Source organism: Hippoglossus stenolepis, chromosome 9 (genome assembly GCF_022539355.2).
Source record: "Hippoglossus stenolepis isolate QCI-W04-F060 chromosome 9, HSTE1.2, whole genome shotgun sequence".
NCBI classification, from domain to species: domain Eukaryota; kingdom Metazoa; phylum Chordata; class Actinopteri; order Pleuronectiformes; family Pleuronectidae; genus Hippoglossus; species Hippoglossus stenolepis.
Window position 1 is genome coordinate 2,446,365 of NC_061491.1, and position 22,561 is coordinate 2,468,925.

Sequence of the window (22,561 nt, forward strand, 5' to 3'; positions counted from 1 at the left end):
CAGCATTTGTCTGTTGCATCACTCAACCTCTACTGATCTTCAGCTGGTGAACACACCCTGATATTATATAAGATACATTGCTTAACTTGGGAATTCATTTCACCCTTGATGTTGGTGAGATGTCCGGGCCCAGAGGCAGATGCTCTCTCCACCATGCTTCACCTCTGAGATGATGCCCTCTGCCCTTTTTATACCTTATGTTATCCACATAACATCTGGCAAACGTCAGGCTTGCATTGGGATTTGTTTTGTGTGGAGCAGTTGCTTCATCTGTGATGCTCCATGCAATCATGTACTATGATGTGTGTTGGGTTGACTTATGAACAAAGATTTCAGCCAGCTGCGATGATTCCTTGTAACTGTGGAGCGCTGCTCCACAGTTCTTTATTTCTTTTTTTACTTCACTGATTATTCTGTTTTGTGCTGTTGGAGTCATCTTAGCTGGATGCCCACTTCTGGGCAGAGTTGCCACAGAACAAACATTTATAGAACTGTGGACTGATGAATATCTAAACTCTTTTAAATTACTCTCTGAACCTTTCCAGCTTTGTGCGAATACATTTTTTTTATCCTGTTACTGTTCTTCAAAAGTCAAAGTAGCTCAAACACGACACCCATAAAAACAAGAAAACACGAATACGACCAAATGTATGGAACTTGAATAAACATGATTTTTGATTCTTTTTAAAGTAAAATGTAAACATGAATGAACATCTGTTCTGCATTGTTTATTCTGTACAATACAAGTTTTCATATCGGCAAACATAAACAGATACTAATGTCTGTGAAAGGCTCAATCAATCAATTTGAATTTGAATAGCCCATATTCCCAAATCACATTTTGTCTCATAGGGCTTAACAAGGTGTGACATCCTCTGCCCTTAAAGGGACAGTTCACCCAGAAACGAAAATTGAGTGAAGTGTTTGAGTCCACAAAACACATTTGGAGTTTCAGGGGTAAACGGTGTAGCTGATTAGTGATCTATCTTCAGACATAATAAAACACAGAAAAAACATAACATGCCTCCATACTGCTCGTGTGGTGTCATCCAAGTGTCCGGAAGCCCCGACAATCATATTTAACTCAAAACGGTAATTTCCGCCGTGTTTTAAGCTTAAAAGTCCAACAGAAGTGGCTAAGCCTGCAGACGTTAGCATTTCCGACGGTCCCTGAATGCACAACGTCGGAAGATATCATCTGACATTTAGGCTAACAACACGGTGTAAATGACCTCGTTTAGAGTCGAATATGAAAGTCGGGGCTTGCGGACACCATATTGCGCGTGTGATGACACCACACGAGCAATATGGAGGCATGTTATTTTGTTTCTGTTGTTTTTCTATGTCTGAAGAAGGACTCACCATTGACTTCAAATTTATCTGATTCTGAAAGGTCTTTCGTGGACTCAAACACTTCACCCAGTAGGCATACTGTATATCAAGCAGTCTTGTTGTAATTACTTACTAATCATAGTCCATGATCAGCCACCACCACGATCATGATCCACCACCAAAATCACACATATCAGCTGATTTTTATAATTTCCCTTTGTTTGGCTAACATTTTTCATTTGGGGGAAGAAAATGTCCAGAAACAAACATATTTTGTTGATTCATCACTTCCATACAGGTATCAGATTAACCCTTTGAAGTCCTGTTAATGACGACAGATTCAAAGTCAATGATTCCTCTAACTGTAATGACATCAGCCTTTTATTATGGACACAGCTTTATGTCGCTCTGTGCCTCCTCCATATTTAAGTTCATCAGACGTTAATAAAATTGGATCAAGATTCTGTACTGTAGACAAATGCAGTTATGATGCCTCTGAGTCTTCTACTAAAATAAAACCTCAAAACTAATAATGTTCAGGCTTTGGAAACTCCATAATAACTGAGTTCATGTATACAGTGTTATGAATGAGACAAAGACCAAAGTCGGCCGAGAATCCCTGATGTGACTGTTTTCTGTTTCCACATGTACTGCAGCAATGCAAACAGATCATGCTCACATATTGATATGTGGCATTGTGGTTTTATGCAAACTAATTGTATTTATATGTTTTTGATGTCACACATTGTAAGAAAAAATTGTCACTTTTATAGAAACATACAGTACATCAATAATATGCCACACACAAAGCCACTGTTGATTTTGGCTCTTCTGTGGACAAAAGCTCTAGTGTTTCCACTGGCAGGTTCAGACAGCATGTGCATTTGTTTTGGAAGGAGCGAAAAAAAGACATGTAGCGAGTTCAGGACCATTACCAAGAAAACACCACAACACCACAGCTTTCTTTGGATTGTTTTTACTGAAATTATAGGGACTGCATCAGTTTACATCCTCTTCCCAGATTACTGTCTCTCTGAGCTCCAAATGCAGACTGAGAGAGCGATTCCTGGGAGCACATATCAAAGCCGGGGTTCAAAGAGCAAAATATTCAACATTTGATTATAAAATGAAGACACGTAAAATATGGAGATGGCGAGGAACAGACTCAGGAGCGCTGGTCTGTACGGGTTAGCCTTTAGCCGAGCCTGTAGCCTAGCACATAGACCGGCTCGTTTCCTCTCCTTTCGCCTAGACATACTTTTTTCAGCCTGACTGTCATAAATCGTTGCCCCAACCTCAAGGGTATCTGTCTCGGCGACAGACAAAGTTTTAAAGTAACAGTACTCATTTGACTGATTATTATATGGTTTTATTAAGCTCTATGACACCATTAGATCATTTATACTGAGGCAGTGAGAGCCTGTTTCTCTCTTTGATTCAAGTTGAGTTACTGGATCATTAAAACATCTGAGAATTTTAGGGGGGGGAAGCTTTTAACAACTGAGACATTTGAAAAAACGAAATTTATTTTTCAGAGGCAACATTTTTTCAAAACCGATTGTTTAGTCTTTAACGTGTTTCACCAGCTTTTTATAATATCTATTGTTTGCTGTCAAATAAATGTAATGCAGTATGAAATACAATAATTCTCTCTGAAATGTATCAGTGTAGACATTGTGTAGTGTAAACTGTCGGGCCTCAGAAGAGGAGTTATCACATATATACGTTGGGGTGCATATGTTCTTCTCTTAAGTGCGGACCAGAATCAGCTTGTTTCGTGTATAAACAAGTTTTTTAATACAATAATAAGCAACTAGGGCCAAAATATTGAAATCTACATTTTTGGATTTATAGATATACTTTCATATCTTGAATATAGGGTATGATACATGAGACATGTTATATTTTTTTTCTTTTCCTTTTAGAAAACTGATTTGAGAACAGTAATGGATGTGAAAGGGTTTTGCTTCTGTTGTAGATATATGAAACCAACTTGGTTTAAATGAGGCCCCGTCTGGCATTTCTACGCACGAGTTCGCTCGGAAAAAAAGAAGAAAACTCAGAGAAAACAAACAAAGCTTGTATGTGGCCGAATGACTTCTCCAGTAGAAATTGAGGGTTGAATCTTCCCAACCAACCCAACTTCGACCCAATTGTTATTTTCTTTATAAGAACACTTTAAATATGTGTATAAGGGTGTATGGTCACTCCCTTGTGAATGGCTTTGAATCAAATCTATGTGTATGCATCAAATCTATTTTTACTTGATATTTGCTCCCTGTTATGATGCTAAAAGCTATGAAATCAAGTTGGCACTTTGTAAGCATATATTGAGCCTTATAACTTATATCAATACAACATGCGTTCGGGCACCTCTCACATCCTCATAACTGTATGTCTGGGCAGTGAACTAAATATAAAGATAAGCGTCCAAGACTCTGTTTATTAGCAGGATGGGGGGACCTTAACTCACTCAGAACAATGGGAAGTTCACCGGCTTGGGCATTAATTGCCAGCGAGGGAAATGTCAGGTGCTTTTAGCTGTTGTCAGAGATGGTGGATGTGAAAAATGGTGAGGTGGGGGCACTGAAAGCTCCATTCAAATGGCTTATGAAACAGAGGCATCTAATTACTGCACTACTCTCTCAACGCCCACCTTCCCCTGCCACAGCTACTGCTAGGAAGGATGAATACAGTGGGAGTTATATTCGCTTTACATATAGTGAGAAAGCAGTCAGTCAACAAATGACTGTTCTCTGCACAGAGAGGCAACACCTCTGAGTGCTTTCTCTTTGGCTTGCCAGGAAGAGGCAGTGGTATATGCCATTATCCTACAACATCAACACAATGTCAATTGATAAGCAATTCATTAATATAACAAATACTGGTCATTTAATTTCCTAACACAAGTTTAAGTGCAATATAAAAAAAAGAAAGAAAAAAAAAGAAGAAGAGTCCACAGCCGCTTGATCAGCTCTGTGAAGCTCTTCTTAATTTAGGGACTGCATTGTGCGGAGGTTGCATCTGAAATCCAATTGGGTCACAGCGGTGTGACCAGGCTGTCCCATTTCAAAGGCTCCTTCAAATGCGTCCTTCCAACCCAGACAAACAAAGGGTCCAAAGGGTGGATCCTTCCTGGCACAACCTGTCCCACGATTAATTGCTCTTCAGTTACAAACCATTTTTCAAAGGGTAATGCAGCCGGCAAGCAACGAGATGTCTGATGCTTGAGTATCAGCCTTCACATTAAAAGTTACTTGTTGTGTCCAGTTTCAGTTATGTTGCTAAGTAACAGCAATAAGGGCGAGAAGAGCTGGTGATGTCGAACATGGAAAGCCTCTGTAGACTAGACATGAGTTTGGCCTTCATGGTCACAGCCTGTGAAGAAGGTGGTCTGCGTAGGCCGAGTCGACCGTAGACCGAAGGAAGTAGCCCCTGAACTGAGACACTGCTACAGTGGTACACATTTTAGTTTAGCATGTTAGCATGCTACCATTTGCTTAGTTGAAGTAAACTCAAACATTATGATATGACACTATAATGGGTGCTTCATGTTTGTGGCAGTTCTGTTCTTACTCTTCAGAAAAGACTGATTTGCTCCTCATGCTCTCAGTGTCCTTGAAAACTCGAAGCAGTCCGTCAAATGCCTTTAACTCATAGTAGCTTCTGTCGTGCTGCTCTCCCTTATTGATTAAGAGCTGCTGAGGTGTTTGTCCTTCAGCAGGTTCCTCTCTGAAGAGGGTTTCTGAAACTCTGTTCGAGTGACTGCAGCAGCTTCGGTCACCTCCCTGACCAAAGCTCAGTCCTGGCGGTTCCAAACGTCTTCCATTTCATGATGTCATTGAGTATAAAGAATAATAAAATTGGTGGTGTATGAAGGAGCCAAACCAGTTCAAGCTTCATACTTTTTGTAAAATATGGACAGATTCATTTTAGAACAATTGTAGCTCCATTGTTGCTGTCAGATTATGTGGCTCAGAGAAACAGAGATTCATGGGAAAATCCATGTCATGTATTATTAGTCGAGCTGAATCAGCAAGAGATATTTCAGTCCTGTTGCCATTTAGTTATTACACATGCAGTATTGACTGCATTCATAGTTGGAATCATTGACTGTTACAGGGGCGGCAGATAAACAATGTGTGTCACTGTATTGATAGATAAATAGCGATGTTTTGCATTTGGAAAACTATTTAAAACCTGAAATTGTAATGGAGAAGCTGGATGATAATGTTCCTATACCTAAAGGGTACAAGGGTTCACTAAATACTTAAATAAGTATGAAATATTATATTAAATTATCTATAATTGTATAAAGTTTGTGGGTATTTGCAATTAGGGTGTTAACTACATCGCTGGTTTTAAAGCAGTGGAAGGATATTAAAACTTAGAGATGCATGTTGCCTAATGGGATCCACTACACATGTGGCTGGTTTGATACAAGTGACAGTTTGAGAAAGTGTTTTCAAACTTACCAGGTGGAACTGAAAAACTCTACTGGAGGTTTGAATAAATACAAATCTAGGGATGTCTCTGTTGTTAGCATCAGCAATCAGTTCAGAATAGCAGGTGGATATGATTTAGACATCAATTTTTTTAATGTAATAATAATAATAATAATAATAATAATAATAATAATAACAATAATAATCTTTTTTGACCTGGGGTTTGGTTTCCAGCAACACTTGAGAAAAATATATTTTTCTGTTTTGTATTTTTTATTTCTTTGCTGAAACTAGCTGCCTGCTTTGTCTAGCAACAATCATGAGAGACTGCCTGGTCTTTTATTTTCAATTTAAGAATGAACTAAATTGAATTGTCGGCCCCATAGAACTAAGAGGTACATCACAGTTAGTAATAATTCACTGTAGGTCTGCAAGCAACATTTTTCACATTTCACACAGTGATGTGATTCATTGTTATTGCAAAAATACATGATAATTATTGGAGCTTTAAAAAAGCAAGACATCTGGCAGAAAGGAATTTGCCTCTTAGTCTCTTTTCCTGTTATGTGTGACTCCATTTGTCTGAATGCTTTTATCAATGCAGGCTTCCAGAGAGTTTGCATTTTGTACTGTTATCGTAAGTCTTTGAATTTTGAGAGTTTGGAAAACAGCACAATGATGTGTTCATTTGTGGTCTGCACTAACTCTATATGTTGAGAGTACTTCCCACCTCTAGACTGCCTCCTGTTTCCTGGAGATTGTGTTCTTTATATTTGGACTTTTGCATCCAGCCGTGTGAGCTGTTGGATAAGAAGACACAGGTGGATCTGCTGGTGAGTCGGTGCGAGGTTTGACTCGGAGAGGGAGTGGATTAATGTTGTCTTAAGATAAAACCTCACCCGCCCACATACTTAATTTAAATCCAAAATAAGGCCTGTCTTTAAACAAGCCTCTGTTTGATCTCTTTAAGAGGAAGAGCTACTGTCTCTGGGAGGTCTGTTCATTAAGATGGACATTTATTGCTTCAGGTTATAAGAAGTTCAAGGTTGCGGATGTTCTCTACTTTTTTATCCACCTCTGAATAAGAATGTACAGAGCCCAGAGGGATGGCTGAAGAAGAACAAAATGTGTATTTCAAACGCTAATTTGACTGAAGTGATTACTGCCTGCAGTTAATACTGCCTGTCCTTGTTCTGTCTTATTCCAGTGCATGTAATGAATATTATTCCTTTAGTTTAGTGAATTTTAACATCCTCAAATGTCACTAATGCATAACCTTCAAACATTTTAGTTTGAAGATTTATTTCAAAAGCTCCAAGGATGACTTTTTGAATCTTTAAAATCTTCTGTAAAATAGCATGAAATTGTCCACAAGACAATTCATAAATACACAAAAGAAAGATTATGATCAGGGGGCACAACACATCATATGCCATCACTGGCAAGCATCATGACAACTGTCGAGAACAGGTGTGGAAGATTGAACCGTCGCAGAGAAATAAACAGCAAAGAACACTGCATGAAATGTACAGTTTTTTCCCTCTTACCTGCAATGAAAAAAACAGACGTATGTTTGATACCAGGGTCATCATCATCATCATCATCATCATCATCATCGTCACCATCATCGTCACCATCATCATCATCATCATCATCATCATCATCATCATCGCCACCATAATCATCATCATCATCATCATCATCACCATCATCATCATCATCATCATCATCATCATCATCATCTTCACCATCATCATCGCATCATCATCATCATCATCATCATCATCATCATCATCATCATCCTCATCACTATAGACCTCCATCACATTAGAGAGGTGATTGTGGTATGATTGTGCTTCTTCTTCTTTTGATCTCGCTTCGTGCTGGATCTTTAATTTTCTGAATCTCAATGCTCTGATCACAACGAGCCTGGACACCAATCAGAGGCTGCATGCATCAATTTTTATGAATCATCACATAGACATCTCACAGAAAGTGATTGTTTTACAATATTTTCAAACTACAAAAATACTGAACACTAAAGTATTTTTATACAAACTCTGAATACATTTTCATCAAACCTATCAAATACAAATTACAAAATACTATTTTGTATTTCAAATAAGTATTTTAAATACACGTATCATAAACACTGCCCATCCCTGCTTATTTCTTGTACCATTATGCCCTGTGCATGTATCAGTAAAACGTTGAGCAAAAACAAAAGCAACAAAAACTGGAACATACAGAGGCTGCACTATAAAATCCTTCTGAGAAGTTTGTGAACAAATCTGTTTGTGTGTGGGGGAGAGAGGGATAAAGAGAGGAAGAGTGATAACACATGTAATCTGACTGTAACCACCCTCTGCTATCTAATAGGTATTAGAGTCTTCCCTCCCCACTGACATCATTGAGATGTAGGCCTATGATGTAATGCACTCAACCAAAATAATGCACTCCCTCCACTCCTTTGATCTGCATAGAATAACGAATATGTCAATATGTTTCAGAAAAAAAAGATAAAGATAAAATACCATTCATTTTTTCTTATGGTTGCTAACTCGAAAATGTCTCTTGGGCAACATCTGTTCGACATGACACAACTTACGAGACCTTCAACATGTTCGTTTTATATCTGACATCATGTGTGACACACATACCAACATTTTCTTTTGTTTCCTTTCGTATTGTTTGGAGTGTCTCAAATGTATTTTAAGTACATGTGAGCGATGCATGTCGGAGCCTACTGGTGGATGTTGGGGTGGTGGAGGGGCTGAAGCAACTGGCAGCAATACTGACGCAGCAGCGGGCAAGCAAAGGGAGTGATTGGACATTTCCTCTGCTTATATAGACACCTAATGAGGTGGGTGTGTCTTATAGACGACTGTGGAGAGTGAGGTATGTCACGTGGTGTACGTCACATGATTGGAGCAGCGCAGCTCGAGTTGCTGCCTGAACTAGCTCGCAGGCGTCGCTCCATTAATGTCAAGGCCTTAAAATATAAGATGTATACTACGTTCAAAAGTTTGGGGTCACTTAGAAATTTCCTTATTTTTCAAAGAAAAGCACTGTTTTTTTCAATGAAGATAACATTAAATTAATGAAAATAACATTAATGGGAATGACTATCTAGGTAAACGTCTGGTTTTTAATGAAATATCTACTGGGTATAGAGGCATTTCAAATATCACCCAGTTGGTACATTGTGTTTGCTAAAGAAGACTAATGGATGATTAGAAACCCTTGAAACCCTTGTGCAATATGTTAGCACGCTGAAACTGTTTGCTGGTAGAAGCTATAAACTGGCCTTCTTGAGCTAGTTGAGTATCTGAGCATCACATTTGTGGGTTCGATATACAAATGGCCAGAAAGAGAACTTTCTGAAACATCTATTCTGTTCTTAGAAATGAAGGCTATTCCATGCGAGAAATTCAAACTGAAATGTCCTACAACGTTGTACTACCTTCAGAGAACAGCACAACGGGCTCTAACCAGGAAAGAGAAGAGGCCCCGTGCACAACTCAGCAAGAAGACAAGTATTTAGAGTTCTAGTTTGAAATAGACGCCCAGGTCCTCAACTGCAGCTTCTTAAATGGTACCGAAACGTCAACGTCTACAGTAGCACTGATGCTGGCCTAGGCAGAGGGAAAACTATCTGAGATGGCATAAAAAAAAGATTGATATGGGCAAAAGAACACAGACATAGGACAGAGGAAGATTGGAAAAGTGTATGGACAGACGAATCAAAGTTTGAGGTGTTTGGATCACAGAAGAACATTTGTGAGAGGAACAGGTAAAGATGCTGAAGAGTGCCTGACGCCATCGTCACATGGTGGAGGTAATGTGATGGTCTGGGGCTGCTTTGGTGCTGGTAAGGAGATTTGTACAATAAGATTTAAATAGAGGCTATCATCCATTTGCAGCATGCATACCTGTGGACAGCTTGAGCCAATTCCTCCTACAACAGGACAATGACCCAGCATCAAATTATGAGAACTTGGAAAAGGCACTGTATGCTGTCTGTATGGAGGGATCACAGATCTCAACCCATTGAGCTGTTGGGAAGCTGACCGTAGGTAGCAAGCCATCAGCAATCCAACTTGGGAGGGCGGGGGACATTTCACAGATTACCTCAACAAATTAACAGCTAGAATGCCAGGTCTGCAATGCTGTAATTGCTGCAATGCATCTTTGAGAAGCAAAGTTTGAAGAACAAAATTAATATTTCAAATAAAATCATTATTATAACCTTGTCAATGTCTGACTATATTTTCTATTCATTTAACTCATTTGATAATAAAGTGAGTTATGGAAAACAAAATTGTCTGGTGACCCAAACTTGATATGTATATATAATGTACAATGTAAAATATAAATAGAGTACATATTCATTCCTTCATGCATTCATTCATATAGCCTGCAAACACAAAATAACCCCTGACCCAAACCCAGCTGTCTCTCTCTCTGTCTCTCTCCCCAGACACTTCTATGTTCCCAGGGCCTGGCGTGAGGACAAGCCCCACCTGCCCTGCCCTCGACCCTAAGTCTGTAGTCTTCAGTTATTTTTTACACTTTATTATTACTTTTTTATTATTATTTGTTTTGCTTTGTCTCCATTTTTTTGCTTTCTCTTTTGAGGTTATTGTCACTTGTTGTCATGTCTTGTATATGTATGTCTTGTATCCTTCCTGTCCTGTCACCAGTCTTGAACTATTAATAAATGCACCAATAAAATGTGTTCATTAATTCCTCAAAAATGATAATCAGTTGTTTCCTGAGGGGCCAAAAATAAATGCCCTCATAATTGTCCACCTTGCACTTACATCAGCACTTAGCTGACGAATTACGTAATGTTTTAATGTTCAATGTTTCTTTTTTATGTTTTATGTTTAACTGTCTGTATGCTACAGCTATACCAATAAACTCATCTTGCCTGACTGTTTTTTACCTTGTACTAAGTATGTAGTATGTCTACTTTCTTTTCTGGTATAAGTCTATATTGTTGGAAAAGTCTGGACTGATGGAGGGATGTTAAAATGTACACTTCTCAGCTTATCTTTTGTTCAAAATAAAAACATTAAAAAAACATCACAGTGGATCAGCAAATGGGAGACATTGGGGGGCTGCAGGGTTTCCATGGGTCTTGATGGTACAATGCTGACATGCTGAGAAATCCAGTCATTTATGTAATGTTTGTGTTAAACATCATTGACCCACACCTCCTCGGGGTGGGGGGGGGGGGCTGGCTGTGTTTCATCTTCATACAGTCAGGGGGCCTGTCTCCTCAGCAGCACCCTGGTGTGGAGGGGATGTTTCCTGGGACTCTCATTATACGAACGGTCCAGACAGAGGGAGCTCATTACTGCTATGATGAGGAAGACAACTCTGGGCCCCTATAAATAGCTATTTAAAAATAGCCATGGGCTACAGTTATGACAAGGAGTCTCAGGGAGGCATTTGCTATAATGCAGCTTGATCAGCTTAAAGGCTGACAGGCAGACACCTACTGTCATCTGCACCCACATGAACCAACCATCTCCAAGGTGAACAAGTGCATATACACTTTTAAGTTTTCCACATGAATTACACTTTCCCCACAGCAGGGATTCGCCTTTGGTTCAGGAAATTGTGAAAAAAACACTTCAAATCTGAAATTGCATTGGTTTGTCGAGTCGTTTAAACTCGTCCTATTCCTGCTTTACTCAACAGTGTATGACATCAGCCAGTGCCAGAAATAATCATTTAAATGAGGGTGAATAGTGTTGTCAGTTTCTAAGCAACACACACACACACACACACACCTGCGTCATTTCCTACACACAAAGGGTCCGGGAGCTCTCACTCCAGCTCGCTCAGCCAGTTGCGCACAGAGGAGGCTCCGCTGTAGAGACCTGACAGACGCGGGAGTTGGTCTCGTGGGCAGAATAAACACAGTGCAGGTCACGTGTTGTTGTACGCTAACGGTATATCATTAACAATAATTAAGAGAGCTTCCCACGGAGTTTGACCCGCCGGGTGGATTCCGCACAGGACATTATTTGAATCGCGGAGGCTCGTCCCAGAGAAGACAGCGCGGGCACGCTTTTGTGGTTCATGGAATAAAAGACAACAGGACAGAAGGACCAGTGAGTTAACCAGTGCCAGAGAAAGATGCGCGCATCACCTGGGGGACGGTTTGTTTTCGGCTGATGCAGCGTGTGCAGCGTGGCTCACATCAGCGCCGTTACGCGCACAGATCCCCGGTCACCTGTTGAAGTTGCCCGACGCGCGGTGAGCTGTTGCACGCGTTGCTTTCAAACGGGAGAATCGACTCGAGAGGGCGCCTAACCAAATGCCTGACCCGTCCTCCGGTCTGTATGATGCACTGTCTCCTCGTTATGTTGCAGGATGAGCGCTGATCTGGAGCGCGCGTCGCTCAACACACCCCTGAACTCGGGGGGCTCAGGCGGCCGTGCGCTCTCGGCGAACGTCCGGAGGCTCCACAACGCTCTCAACCTGCTGCTCAGCGACGTGGAGCGGGAGCACTTCATCCACTGCCTCAATGTGTACCACGCCAAGCGCAACGTCTTCGACCTGGTCCAAACTCTCAAAGTGATTCTCAGCACGCCCGGCAAACGACAGCTGCTGCCCATGCTGCGCCTGGTCATCCCGCGGTCCGACCAGCTGCTGTTCGACCAGTACACGTCCGAGGGACTCTACCTGAAGACAGACCTGCTCCCCAGCAACGGCAGCGCGGAGAGCTTTGGGGACGAGGGTGACTCGGCTCTGCAAAACTATGTCACTTCCATCCAGGAGCAGCCCCTCACCTTGGGCTGCCCGGACGGGTTCAGCGCCGCGGCGGAGCTGTCGGCTTCCATGGCCCCGCAGTTCCTCGAGGGCACCTTTGGAGATGTGCGCAAAGTGACCCTGACGCGCTCCCGGAGCCACGAGGGCCTGGGCTTTAGCATCCGCGGGGGGTCGGAGCACGGCGTGGGGATCTACGTGTCCCTCGTGGAGCCTGGCTCATCGGCCGAGAGAGAAGGACTGAGGATCGGGGACCAGATCGTGACCGTGAACGACATGATGTTCAGCAATGTCTCTCACGTAGACGCGGTGAAGGTAGGGCTTCATATGTGCGCGTGAGTGAGTTGTTGCTGTAATCTTATAGTTTTGTTCTAAAAAGGCCACACGATATAATCTCCATGAGACGAAGAATCCCCTCAGAGTGCGTGAGCCTGTTAGATTTTACGCATGCGTTCCGGATGTAAACACTGTATATGCTTCAGGCACGGAGAACGTTACTACAAAGGAAATGTAGTGCTGGCCTACAAACAGCGCTGCTTTCTCCCACTGCAAACGCCTCTAGTCCAGCTAGTTCCCTTTTATTCATTCTTCTACACCACTTGGCCATGGCTTAATGCTCTGTGACTGCTGGCGCCATGAACCAACATGAACCCTTATGTTCACTACGTTGCTTTTTCTCACAACCAAAACCCCAAATGTTGTTCCCTTTTTCATGCCATAGACTCAGGGAGCCCTGTGAGATTTAGAGTCTACTTTTCATTATGGTGTAGTCGGTACAATTCTTTTCAATTAATCAATTAAGTGTTAAGTCGTTCTGTCTAAAAAAGTTCACAGTGAAAATAGTGCTTGTTAGTTTTCTCCAGCCCCATGTGACCACTTCTGATGTGTTGTTGCTTTGCCAACAGGCCAAAAGCCAAAGTTATATAATATATACCCTCACATCTGTGAAGCTGGAACCAGCAAAGGCTTTGGCCTTTTTTCCCCAAATGACTACAGCGATTAATAGTTTGTTAAAACTTTGAATTTTCTTTGCTTGGCTAGTTTAAATCATTGTTGCTATAATGATACTAATCAACAATCATAATCTATAATGAGATTCATTCTAAAGGAACAACATGGGGACTTTCCAGCTGCTGAGGAAACTTCAATGAACAGACAGCCTGCAAGATAAAGGTTATATTATAGTGAGTAGCCTTTTCCACATTCTGTACTGGAAGTGCAGTATTACACGTGAGGGGGTCTGACATACAATTAAAGGGTCAGTTGAACCAAATTGAGTTAGCAATAATTTCACATATAGTTTTAATTGGTCCGCAGGTTATATCTTCTCTCTCTCTGGCCTCTGACCTCTGACCTCTGCCTCCACCCGAAAACAGGTTGATAGAATTCCATTTGTGCTGCACGTAGCATTGAAAAATGGCATTTAATTACAGCAATTAGTCTTTCCACAGACAATGTCCCGGTAACTGTGATTACTTGTGAGAAAACTCTTAAATAGAGACAAAGCCTCGGTATAAAGTGCACATCTCAACACTTCGGCAAATCGAATAGAGTGAGAAAGTATGTTTTTTACATGGGGCCACACTAGCCCCAGATTCCATACAGTTTTCATGTCAACACGATCAGATCCTCTAGTGCAGTCATTCCCAAAGTGTGGCCCGCGGCCCCCTGGTGGGCCGTGAAGCCACTGCAGGTGGGCCCTGAGAGGTCATCAGAAAATAAATAGATACAAAAGTTTCAGATTTGTAAGTAAGCGTTGATTACCACAAAAAAGTTATGATTGATTTAAAAAAAAAAAAAAAAAAAATATCATCACAGGTAATGAAACAAAAACATGAGATATAAATTCCACGTTGTTCTTATTTTATCTGACCTATATAGCAGGTGTCATTGTTTTTGCTGACCGTCACATTAACACTTAAACGCCTTAAGTATATTTGGTTACGCCTCAAATGTGTTTTTCTTCTCCCTGATATTCTTGTTGTGCTCTGTTATACAAACAGCAAGAATATATTTTTAACAATCCACTATTTGCACTAACTTGCAAATTGTTACGCTTAAATGTGGATGTTATTGGATTTGCACTGCATATGCCTACGTTCATATACAATTATTTTAGCTATAAAATGAATAATATGTTTGGTAATAGATGATTATAGTCCTGTGTGTGGATCTTATAGTTGTGATTAAAGGTGTGGGTGGGCCGCACAAATTTTTCAGTTTTCAAATTGGGCCGCGACATTCTTAAGTTTGGGAACGGCTGCTCTAGTGCATCAGGTTTTTGCTGTGACAGTAAAAGGGGCGGGTCTCTTGGTCATCATGTCTTAGGCCTGAGGTTAATTTAAAGGGATAGGTCACTGAAAAAGGAAAATTCACTCATTATCTAACCACTATGCTGATGGAGGGGTGGGTGAAGTGTTTGAGTCCACAAAAAGCTTTTGGAGTTTCAGGGGTAAACAGTGTTCAATACAATTGAATGTTTTAGCCTAAAAGTCAGCATCGGAAGTGGCGATGCTAGGGGATGTAGCGATGCTAATGGGCACCCCGCGCGTGCCCTTGCGCGAGAGCTGGTGTGCAGTGTGTTCACAGGGTGTGCGCGCAAATGTGATCGTGGCTCCGAGGAGGATATCAGAGGACATTTAGGCTAAAAACATGGTGTAAATGACGCCGTTTTGAATGTTGGGGCTTACGTACACAGGACCAGTATGGAGGCCTTTTTTTCTGTTGTTTTTTTTTACGATTGAAAAATTGATCACCAGTTACCCAAATTGTATTGGATTTGGCTGCAACATTGTTTACCCCTCAAACTCCAAAAGTGTTTTGTGGACTCCAACACTTCACCCACGCCTCCATTGGCATAGTGGTGAGTCGATGATGAGTGAATTTAAATTTTTCCGGTGAACTATTCCTTTAAATTGCAATAACAACAATCACATCGGCATCACCTAACCAGTTCTTCATCTCACTCGCTCACTGTGGCTTCATCTCATTTCCTTAATGGAATATTGAAAATAGATCCACTGACCTTATTTTGACGTTTATTTTCAATTCATGCATCAAACAGGCATTTAGGGTGCTTTCACACCTACCTTGTTTGGTCTGGACCATCAGACCTTTCACTTTAGTCCAAACTAAAATAACAGTTGTGAAAGGTGCCTCGGACATTTCCTGGACCAATGACAAAAAGAGGTGGTAATTCTAGTTTTGATATAAATGATGCCAAATTGGATGTGAAGTTAGTTCATGTTTACATTGGAAAATTAATGTTGTACAACAGCACTATCACTGTGTTCTTAAGAGATGAGAGCGGGTCACCCACTAACCAGAAGCTCGGCTGTTTGATCCCGGTTTACCCCATTCTGGTCCTGAAGTGTCCTTGGGCAAGGCACTGAAACCCAAATTGCCCCTGATGCCTGTTTTGACCGAGTGTGATTTACAAGTAAAAGAGAAAGTGCTGCACATGCACTGTATAAAAGTGTGTGTGAATGGGTGAATGTAAAACTGTTCTGTAAAACACTGAGTGGTCATCAGGACTAGAAAAGGGAAAAGTGGCACTCTACAGACAATGAGATCCCAAAATGCATTTACAATCTCTTGCTGTAATTTTGTGCATAAAAAATCTGAGTGTGGACGTTAAATCTGATTTACATTAATCATGTGACTAAAACATCTGCTTCACCTCAGATCTGGGTCAAGTGAAGAAATACATTAAAGGGGACATAGCATGCAAATTCCACTTTGTTAGTGCTTCTACAGGTTAATGTGGGTATCTGGCATGTCTACCAACCCAAAAACTCTGGGAAAAAAACACTCGCGCGTTTTGTTATAGTTCCTCTAAGTCAGAAACGTCATGCTTGAGCGACTCGATTGAGCTTCCTGGGTTTTGTGTCGTAACAAGGCACTGGAAGTCTCCCTACATGGTCTTGGCCCATGTTCACACGGGACGTGCATTTCTCCGCTGGTCAGCCCCATAGACTGTATATATAAGGTCAGCCCGCGATTCTGCTTTCTCCGCTTGTTGTTGTACCCGTTGAATGTCGGGGTTCGGGGGTAAATGATGGTCTTCATAGCCCCCCCACCCCTCTCTTTCTCTCTCTGTCTGTCTGCTTGTGTGCTTGTAGTGGATGGGCAGAGGGGGACATTTAATTATGTGATTGGGAAAATTAAAACTAAAACCCAGGACGAAGGAGGGAATACAAAGTATGGGATGCATATTTGATAATTTATATCATATAAAATATGTAATTTATATCGTTTAAAATCATGGGGGAGAGGGGGAGGGGGGAGCTGGCTCATTAGCATTTAAAGGAACAGGCACTCAAAACAGGTCACTCTGTGGAGGGCTGTTTTATACAGGGTAAAAAGGGTGCTGTTTGAAATGATCCTTGTGGTATTTTGACCAAAGCATGTTACAGACATTTCATTAAGACCCCAAGGAACCATATCAACTTGTGGTAAAATGGGCATGCTATGTCCCCTTTAATACATGAAGCAAACAGAAATGTCATAAGACATCATGTTGTGTCCTCTAGTTCTGTCAAGGCGAATTTTGCCTAATAGTCACGTAACAGTAGCGGATTGAAATGTACATGAATTCACTTTTTTTTCATCCGCAATCTTTCTGGAAATTTGTTGTGTATTTATATTTGTAGTACATTTGGATGGAAACCTGGCTAATGTGTAACCCCATGTGCACAACAGCTTACTTGTGCTTTATCAGGCCAGTGGGAAATAATGTTTATAAAGATCTTACAGAACAGATTAGACGAAGGTCTCAAGAAGCAAAATAAATCTGTTCCTCAGTTGTTTAACAATATCCCTGATGATGTTCTGTTTTATTGTCCCAGACATTAATGTTTTATTTGCCGCATGCATTTGTCTGTCTGACTGCAGGGCTTTTTTATGACCTTGCAAGCTTTTATCCCTGAGTCAGACTTTAATATACTCCACCTACAGCAATTTCCAAACAGAAACAACACTTTTGCGGAGGCTGAATAGCTCAGGCCTTGGGCAGTGTCTTATTTAGGAGCAAATAAAGAGGCTTTTCACCTGCCTGTACAAGGACTTTTAGAATTAGTCCAACATGGGGGGGAAGAAAAAAGCTTAACAGCTCTTTTTATTTGCTAATGTGTTACAGCTTATTTTGTTCAGCCTATCAGATAAATGGGAACGTCTGGATATTTGTGACCTCTGGTCCAGGCCCTAGCTCCAGGTTCAGCACACTCCAGCACCAGAGGACACTCCCCAAGAGAAACAGACCTTAGAGATGGGAATTACGACTCTCTGAAGGCTGGACCTTGTGTCTCTGGTCCTTTCTTAGAGCCACCACTCTCTTTCTTATTGGCTGGAGACTGAATTCAAACAGATTGACTGAGTGATGAAATGAAACCATTGCTGTGATTTTGTTGCCTGAAAACAAGACCAATCAGCAGCGCAGTGTCAGTGTATGACCTCTAACTACTGAAACCACGAATCAACATTTTTACATTTCTGTTTGACTTTGAGTTAAAAACACTTGAGTCAATATGATAATTCAATTTTTGAATTTACAATGACAGCATGACAAAACCATTTCTTATTTGCGGATTAAACAACATGATTACACATGGTAATGAGTGAGCTGTGGAGATTGCCCTGCGTATCTTTTTAGCAGAATAATTCCCTAATAATTCCCTAATTCCCCTTGCTTCCAGTCTTAATGCTAACCTAGGCCCACTCTGCCCTGTCTATAGCTCCTACATAACACACAGACATGTATTAATGCCGATGTCACACTCAGAAAGAGAGCACATATTTTATTTCTACAAATGTGTGAAAACTGTGAAAACGACAACATGATTTAGGGTGATGTTAAAGCGTTTCTTTTTTCCGTTGACAAATGAAGACAATATTGTTGAGTCTTATTGCAAACAAATAATCTATGTTTACTGCTTATCCATAATTATAGTTCCTCTGGGACGAGTGTGCTGCTCCCTGTCAGGCTTCTTTAATATTCAGATGTAAACACAGCTAATATTTCCAGCTCCTGCTCAAGGCGGGGGCTCTCGCCCTGTCTACATCCCTGCTCCCACCATGTGCCCAGTGATTCATTACAGTTCTTAATGAAGCTGCTTCCGTGTAAGGCCTGCTGCACCAGGGGCCTCCGCTTGTCTGGCACGTGACTTCAAAGGTGTTTACCAGCAGGGTGGTAAAGGCCAGAGAGGTAGCTGCTTACACAGAGGACCTCATTTGTGAAGATAAATCTATTTATTCTAGATTTAGTCAGGCAATTCTGCACTTTATAAATTAATGAGCTGACTTGCCCCTGAGCACAGCAAGAACAAGTTGGACTTTATTTAAAGTGGTGTATCAGGATAGCTCAATATTTTGGAAAGTTAAAATTGGAGAGGTATGTAAATTCTCTTGATATTTATCAACTGGGTCCGGTTTTAAATTTTGAGTCAATTTTGGATGAATTCAGTGACTGTGACACAATGTCCTCTTTCTTTCTATTTGTCACAAGTTTGAAAATACCATGGTGGCCCCTCCCCTTCTGCTATATGTAACATAGCAAGTATAAAAATATGAATCAAAACAAAGCAATACAAATGACTGTTTTGTCACATTTAATAAAGATTTTGCACCACTGCAATATTAGAAACAAAAAATGTTCTGGACATCATGTAGATATTTAATATGGAACTAAACTGAAGTATTTAACCAAACCAACACTGCAGAGTGTGAGACACATGCAGTTGAACAGTTAGAGAATGATAGCAGCATATCTGAAGCTATAAGATGGATTGCCATTAAGTTTTGCTACATCTCCTAAAGTAAATATGTTGCTTATCTATTTACTCTTTAGTTTGTATCACCCTGAGCAGGGTATTGTTCTCACCCCCTGTCTGTGGATGGATACAAATTTGTTACAACTCATAAGCGGCAACATAACGAAAACAATTAACAAAACACTGAACGGTCTGAAAATCGACCAGACCTCCGACTGTTCTGTTACACAACTGTTACACTGAATTAACAGAAGGTTAAGGAGACCCCGAGGGTCGACACGCAACAACATTTCACAAACCCCAGACTACATTTCATACATAACTGACAGACCTTATCAAAACAGAATGCAACACACAGTCACATACACACACAGGCACAGTTGATTTACAGGATCCATTTCTAGCTCACTAAAAAGGGACCTGAGAGGCGTGAAAGAAGAATCTGACAACACAAAACAATTCTGTTTATCATCAACGTCTTATAATGTCTTTTTCCTGGAAACAAGCAGCAGATGGATTTTCTACCTAATAAGAACTTAAAACTGTGACTGAAAATATCCAGTTTATTAGCATCAGGTATATCAGTGTCATACCTCAGTAACAAAGCGCCTGTTGGGTCGTCTGACTGTCGGGACTGCATCTGAAATAGATTTCAGATTTCACACATCACAACTGTACGGCATAAAATGGACCTGTGGAACATCTACCTTGCCCTGCTGTGTGAAGCAAGTATTTAATAAAGAGAGACATGATCTGAAACGGGCTCGGGGAGAACTTGACCTGACTGGAGAGTGAACACCAACACTGGCAGTTGTAATATGTACTATAAACTCATGCATGTAAAGTCAGAGGAAGTAGTTCCAAAGATAATTTGTTTAAATGCTCAAAAGACTTGTTTATTAAATTATTAATTTCATTTCCCGCAACAATAACACATTCTGTTGTGTAACTGCAGATGACAATTGTGCTGCAGATTAACAGAAAATCATGATATTCTTCCTAATATAGTATCTGTCAATCAAAATCCAATAGTAAAATTTGTAATTTAACCTCATTCATTTCTTACAGTGGCTGCTAATGTTACCAAACGTGGTAGCACACAATCACAGCTGATAGTGAACATGCTTGGATCCCATTTCCTGTGATGGCTGCTCCAACAGCCTCACTCCGAACCAGACGGCATCTTGATTTGATTTATTTACCTGGTTTATTTACCTGGTTTATTTATTTGAAGCAAAACACTCAAAAAGCACAAACAGACCCACTTGTGATGACCATGTCTGCTTGAGGTCTTCAGTGTGTTTGAGGTCTTTAGTCCATTGTCTACTGGAAACTACTCCTTCTCCATGGCCAGTGTGGTCAGAGATCTGTCTACGCTCTTGCTTGCCTCACACATGCCCTTTCTTCTTCTTCTTCTTCTTCTTCCCTTCTTTTCTCTTGCTCGCTCCATTTCTTTTTTATCACTCTCACCAGCCTCCTCACTTCCCTTGCCAAAGTTGTTGTTGTGTATTCCTTTTAGAAACTCTGACAGAATATTAACCCTGGAGACTGCACAGAGGAATGTGCGTCAACAAAATCCATCCTCACTGCCTCACATTTAAAATGGGAGTAGATATTCATGGGACATTCAGTGATGTTTGCTCTGCAGAGAGAGCATCGATCTGTGTCTATTTATACGTATGTGTGAAATTAGGATTCTGGGAGCTGAGGCCCACTGTGTCCCCCACTGAAGCTCAGCAGCAAATAATGAATAAAATAAAAAAAGTCGGGAGAAGCACTGGGGGGTTTTACAAAGAGACAGTGAGAATTCAATTAATTAAAGTAGTTTGCTTGTTTAGGAAATCAGTCTGAATGGACTGAGAGAATTAGTTTTGTCTAAAGTTGGCATTTTGTTCACATATTTTAAACAATTAAAGTTATATCTGTTAATGTAGACTTGGCAGATTTTATTAACCTATTCAAGTTTTCACTTCGTTACACCACTGTTAACACAACCAGTGTTGGAGACCCTCCGAATAAAGGCCAGGCCAGCAAACCAGGCACAACACATTTTCTGTTTCATAATAATCATTTTAAGTGTTTAGTGTTACATGAGACAAAACAGTATGTGGGAAAAGTATGTAAAACAAACAAACAAACAAATAAACAAACACACAAACAACACTGCTTTGTGTGAATTTAGTTTTTCTGCCTGGTATTCATCTGGATTTCTTTTCTTTCTGATCCACTGCTTGGAGGAGTGCACATATAGTTGCTGCCCTTGTAGCTTACTGGCTTACTTACCTCACAGAGCGTCAGACACAATGTCTGATGATGAAATCTACATAATGTGGACAAGTGCATTGTAATCATTTTACACTTAGCCTAAAGCTTGGGCTGCTGATTTGTATCAACTGAAATGAAACATTCACATCTGCTCTATAGATCACTCGTCATTTGTTCTCCACAAAAAAAAGAAAGCATCATAAACTATAAGGGTGAAATTTATATTTTACACTTATTGGTTTAATGATTGCACATTTTGAAATCGTTCAATGAAATGATTCAGACAGGCTGCCTGTGTAAGTACACAGAGAACTAATTCCCACCCAGTCAGCAGCCGTGACAGCAAACAACAACCCACTTTAGCTTCCCTGCTTAAGTCAGCTTCTAATCTTACTAACTTATACACATCTCGTCCTGTGCTTTAGTTTGTTGAACGAGCTGCCAAACACTCACTGGGGAGAGTTTAATATACATAGTATAATATAAGTGCTGCTGCAGCACATTAGATAACATATTAATATATGTGTATAGCACTTCTGTCCATTAGACACTGGTGCTGCCCTCACGCTTCAGAATCCCTGCTAAGAATATGCAAGACACAAGTTTGTTGATACTGTCCCTGATATGATAACGCTGCTGTCATTAAATTAAAAACAACCGTCTCATTTGGCTGAGACAAAAAGGATCCATCAATTATCATCTATCATCAAGCTGTCGTCATGAAATACTTTAATCTCACAACATTTTCTTCTTTTGTGATTGCCCACCTGTTTACTTTACCTACATATAGTGCTTATACTGTATCTACATGTATATCATGAGCTTCTCTTTACCTTATCAACAGATTTAGTAAATGTTCCAACTTATAAATATTGAAAAGCAATACAAAATACTAGTTGAACCCAGATGTAATAGCTACAATGCTTCATTGTTAATACACAGTGTTTTTGAGGACTCAATTAGAATTCA

At 40.6% G+C, this 22,561-nt stretch overlaps 1 protein-coding gene across 1 annotated transcript in view; it reads left to right on the forward strand.

Annotated features, from left to right (window-relative positions):
- Positions 1–11,652: 11,652 nt before the first annotated feature.
- Positions 11,653–22,561, forward strand: part of whrnb (whirlin b) — a 90,804-nt gene continuing 79,895 nt past the window's right edge. Inside the window, exon 1 of the mRNA XM_035165088.2 lies at positions 11,653–12,875. Within this exon, the coding sequence (XP_035020979.1) occupies positions 12,165–12,875 (711 nt within the window). The 5' untranslated portion in view covers positions 11,653–12,164. The remainder of the gene's footprint in view (positions 12,876–22,561) is intronic.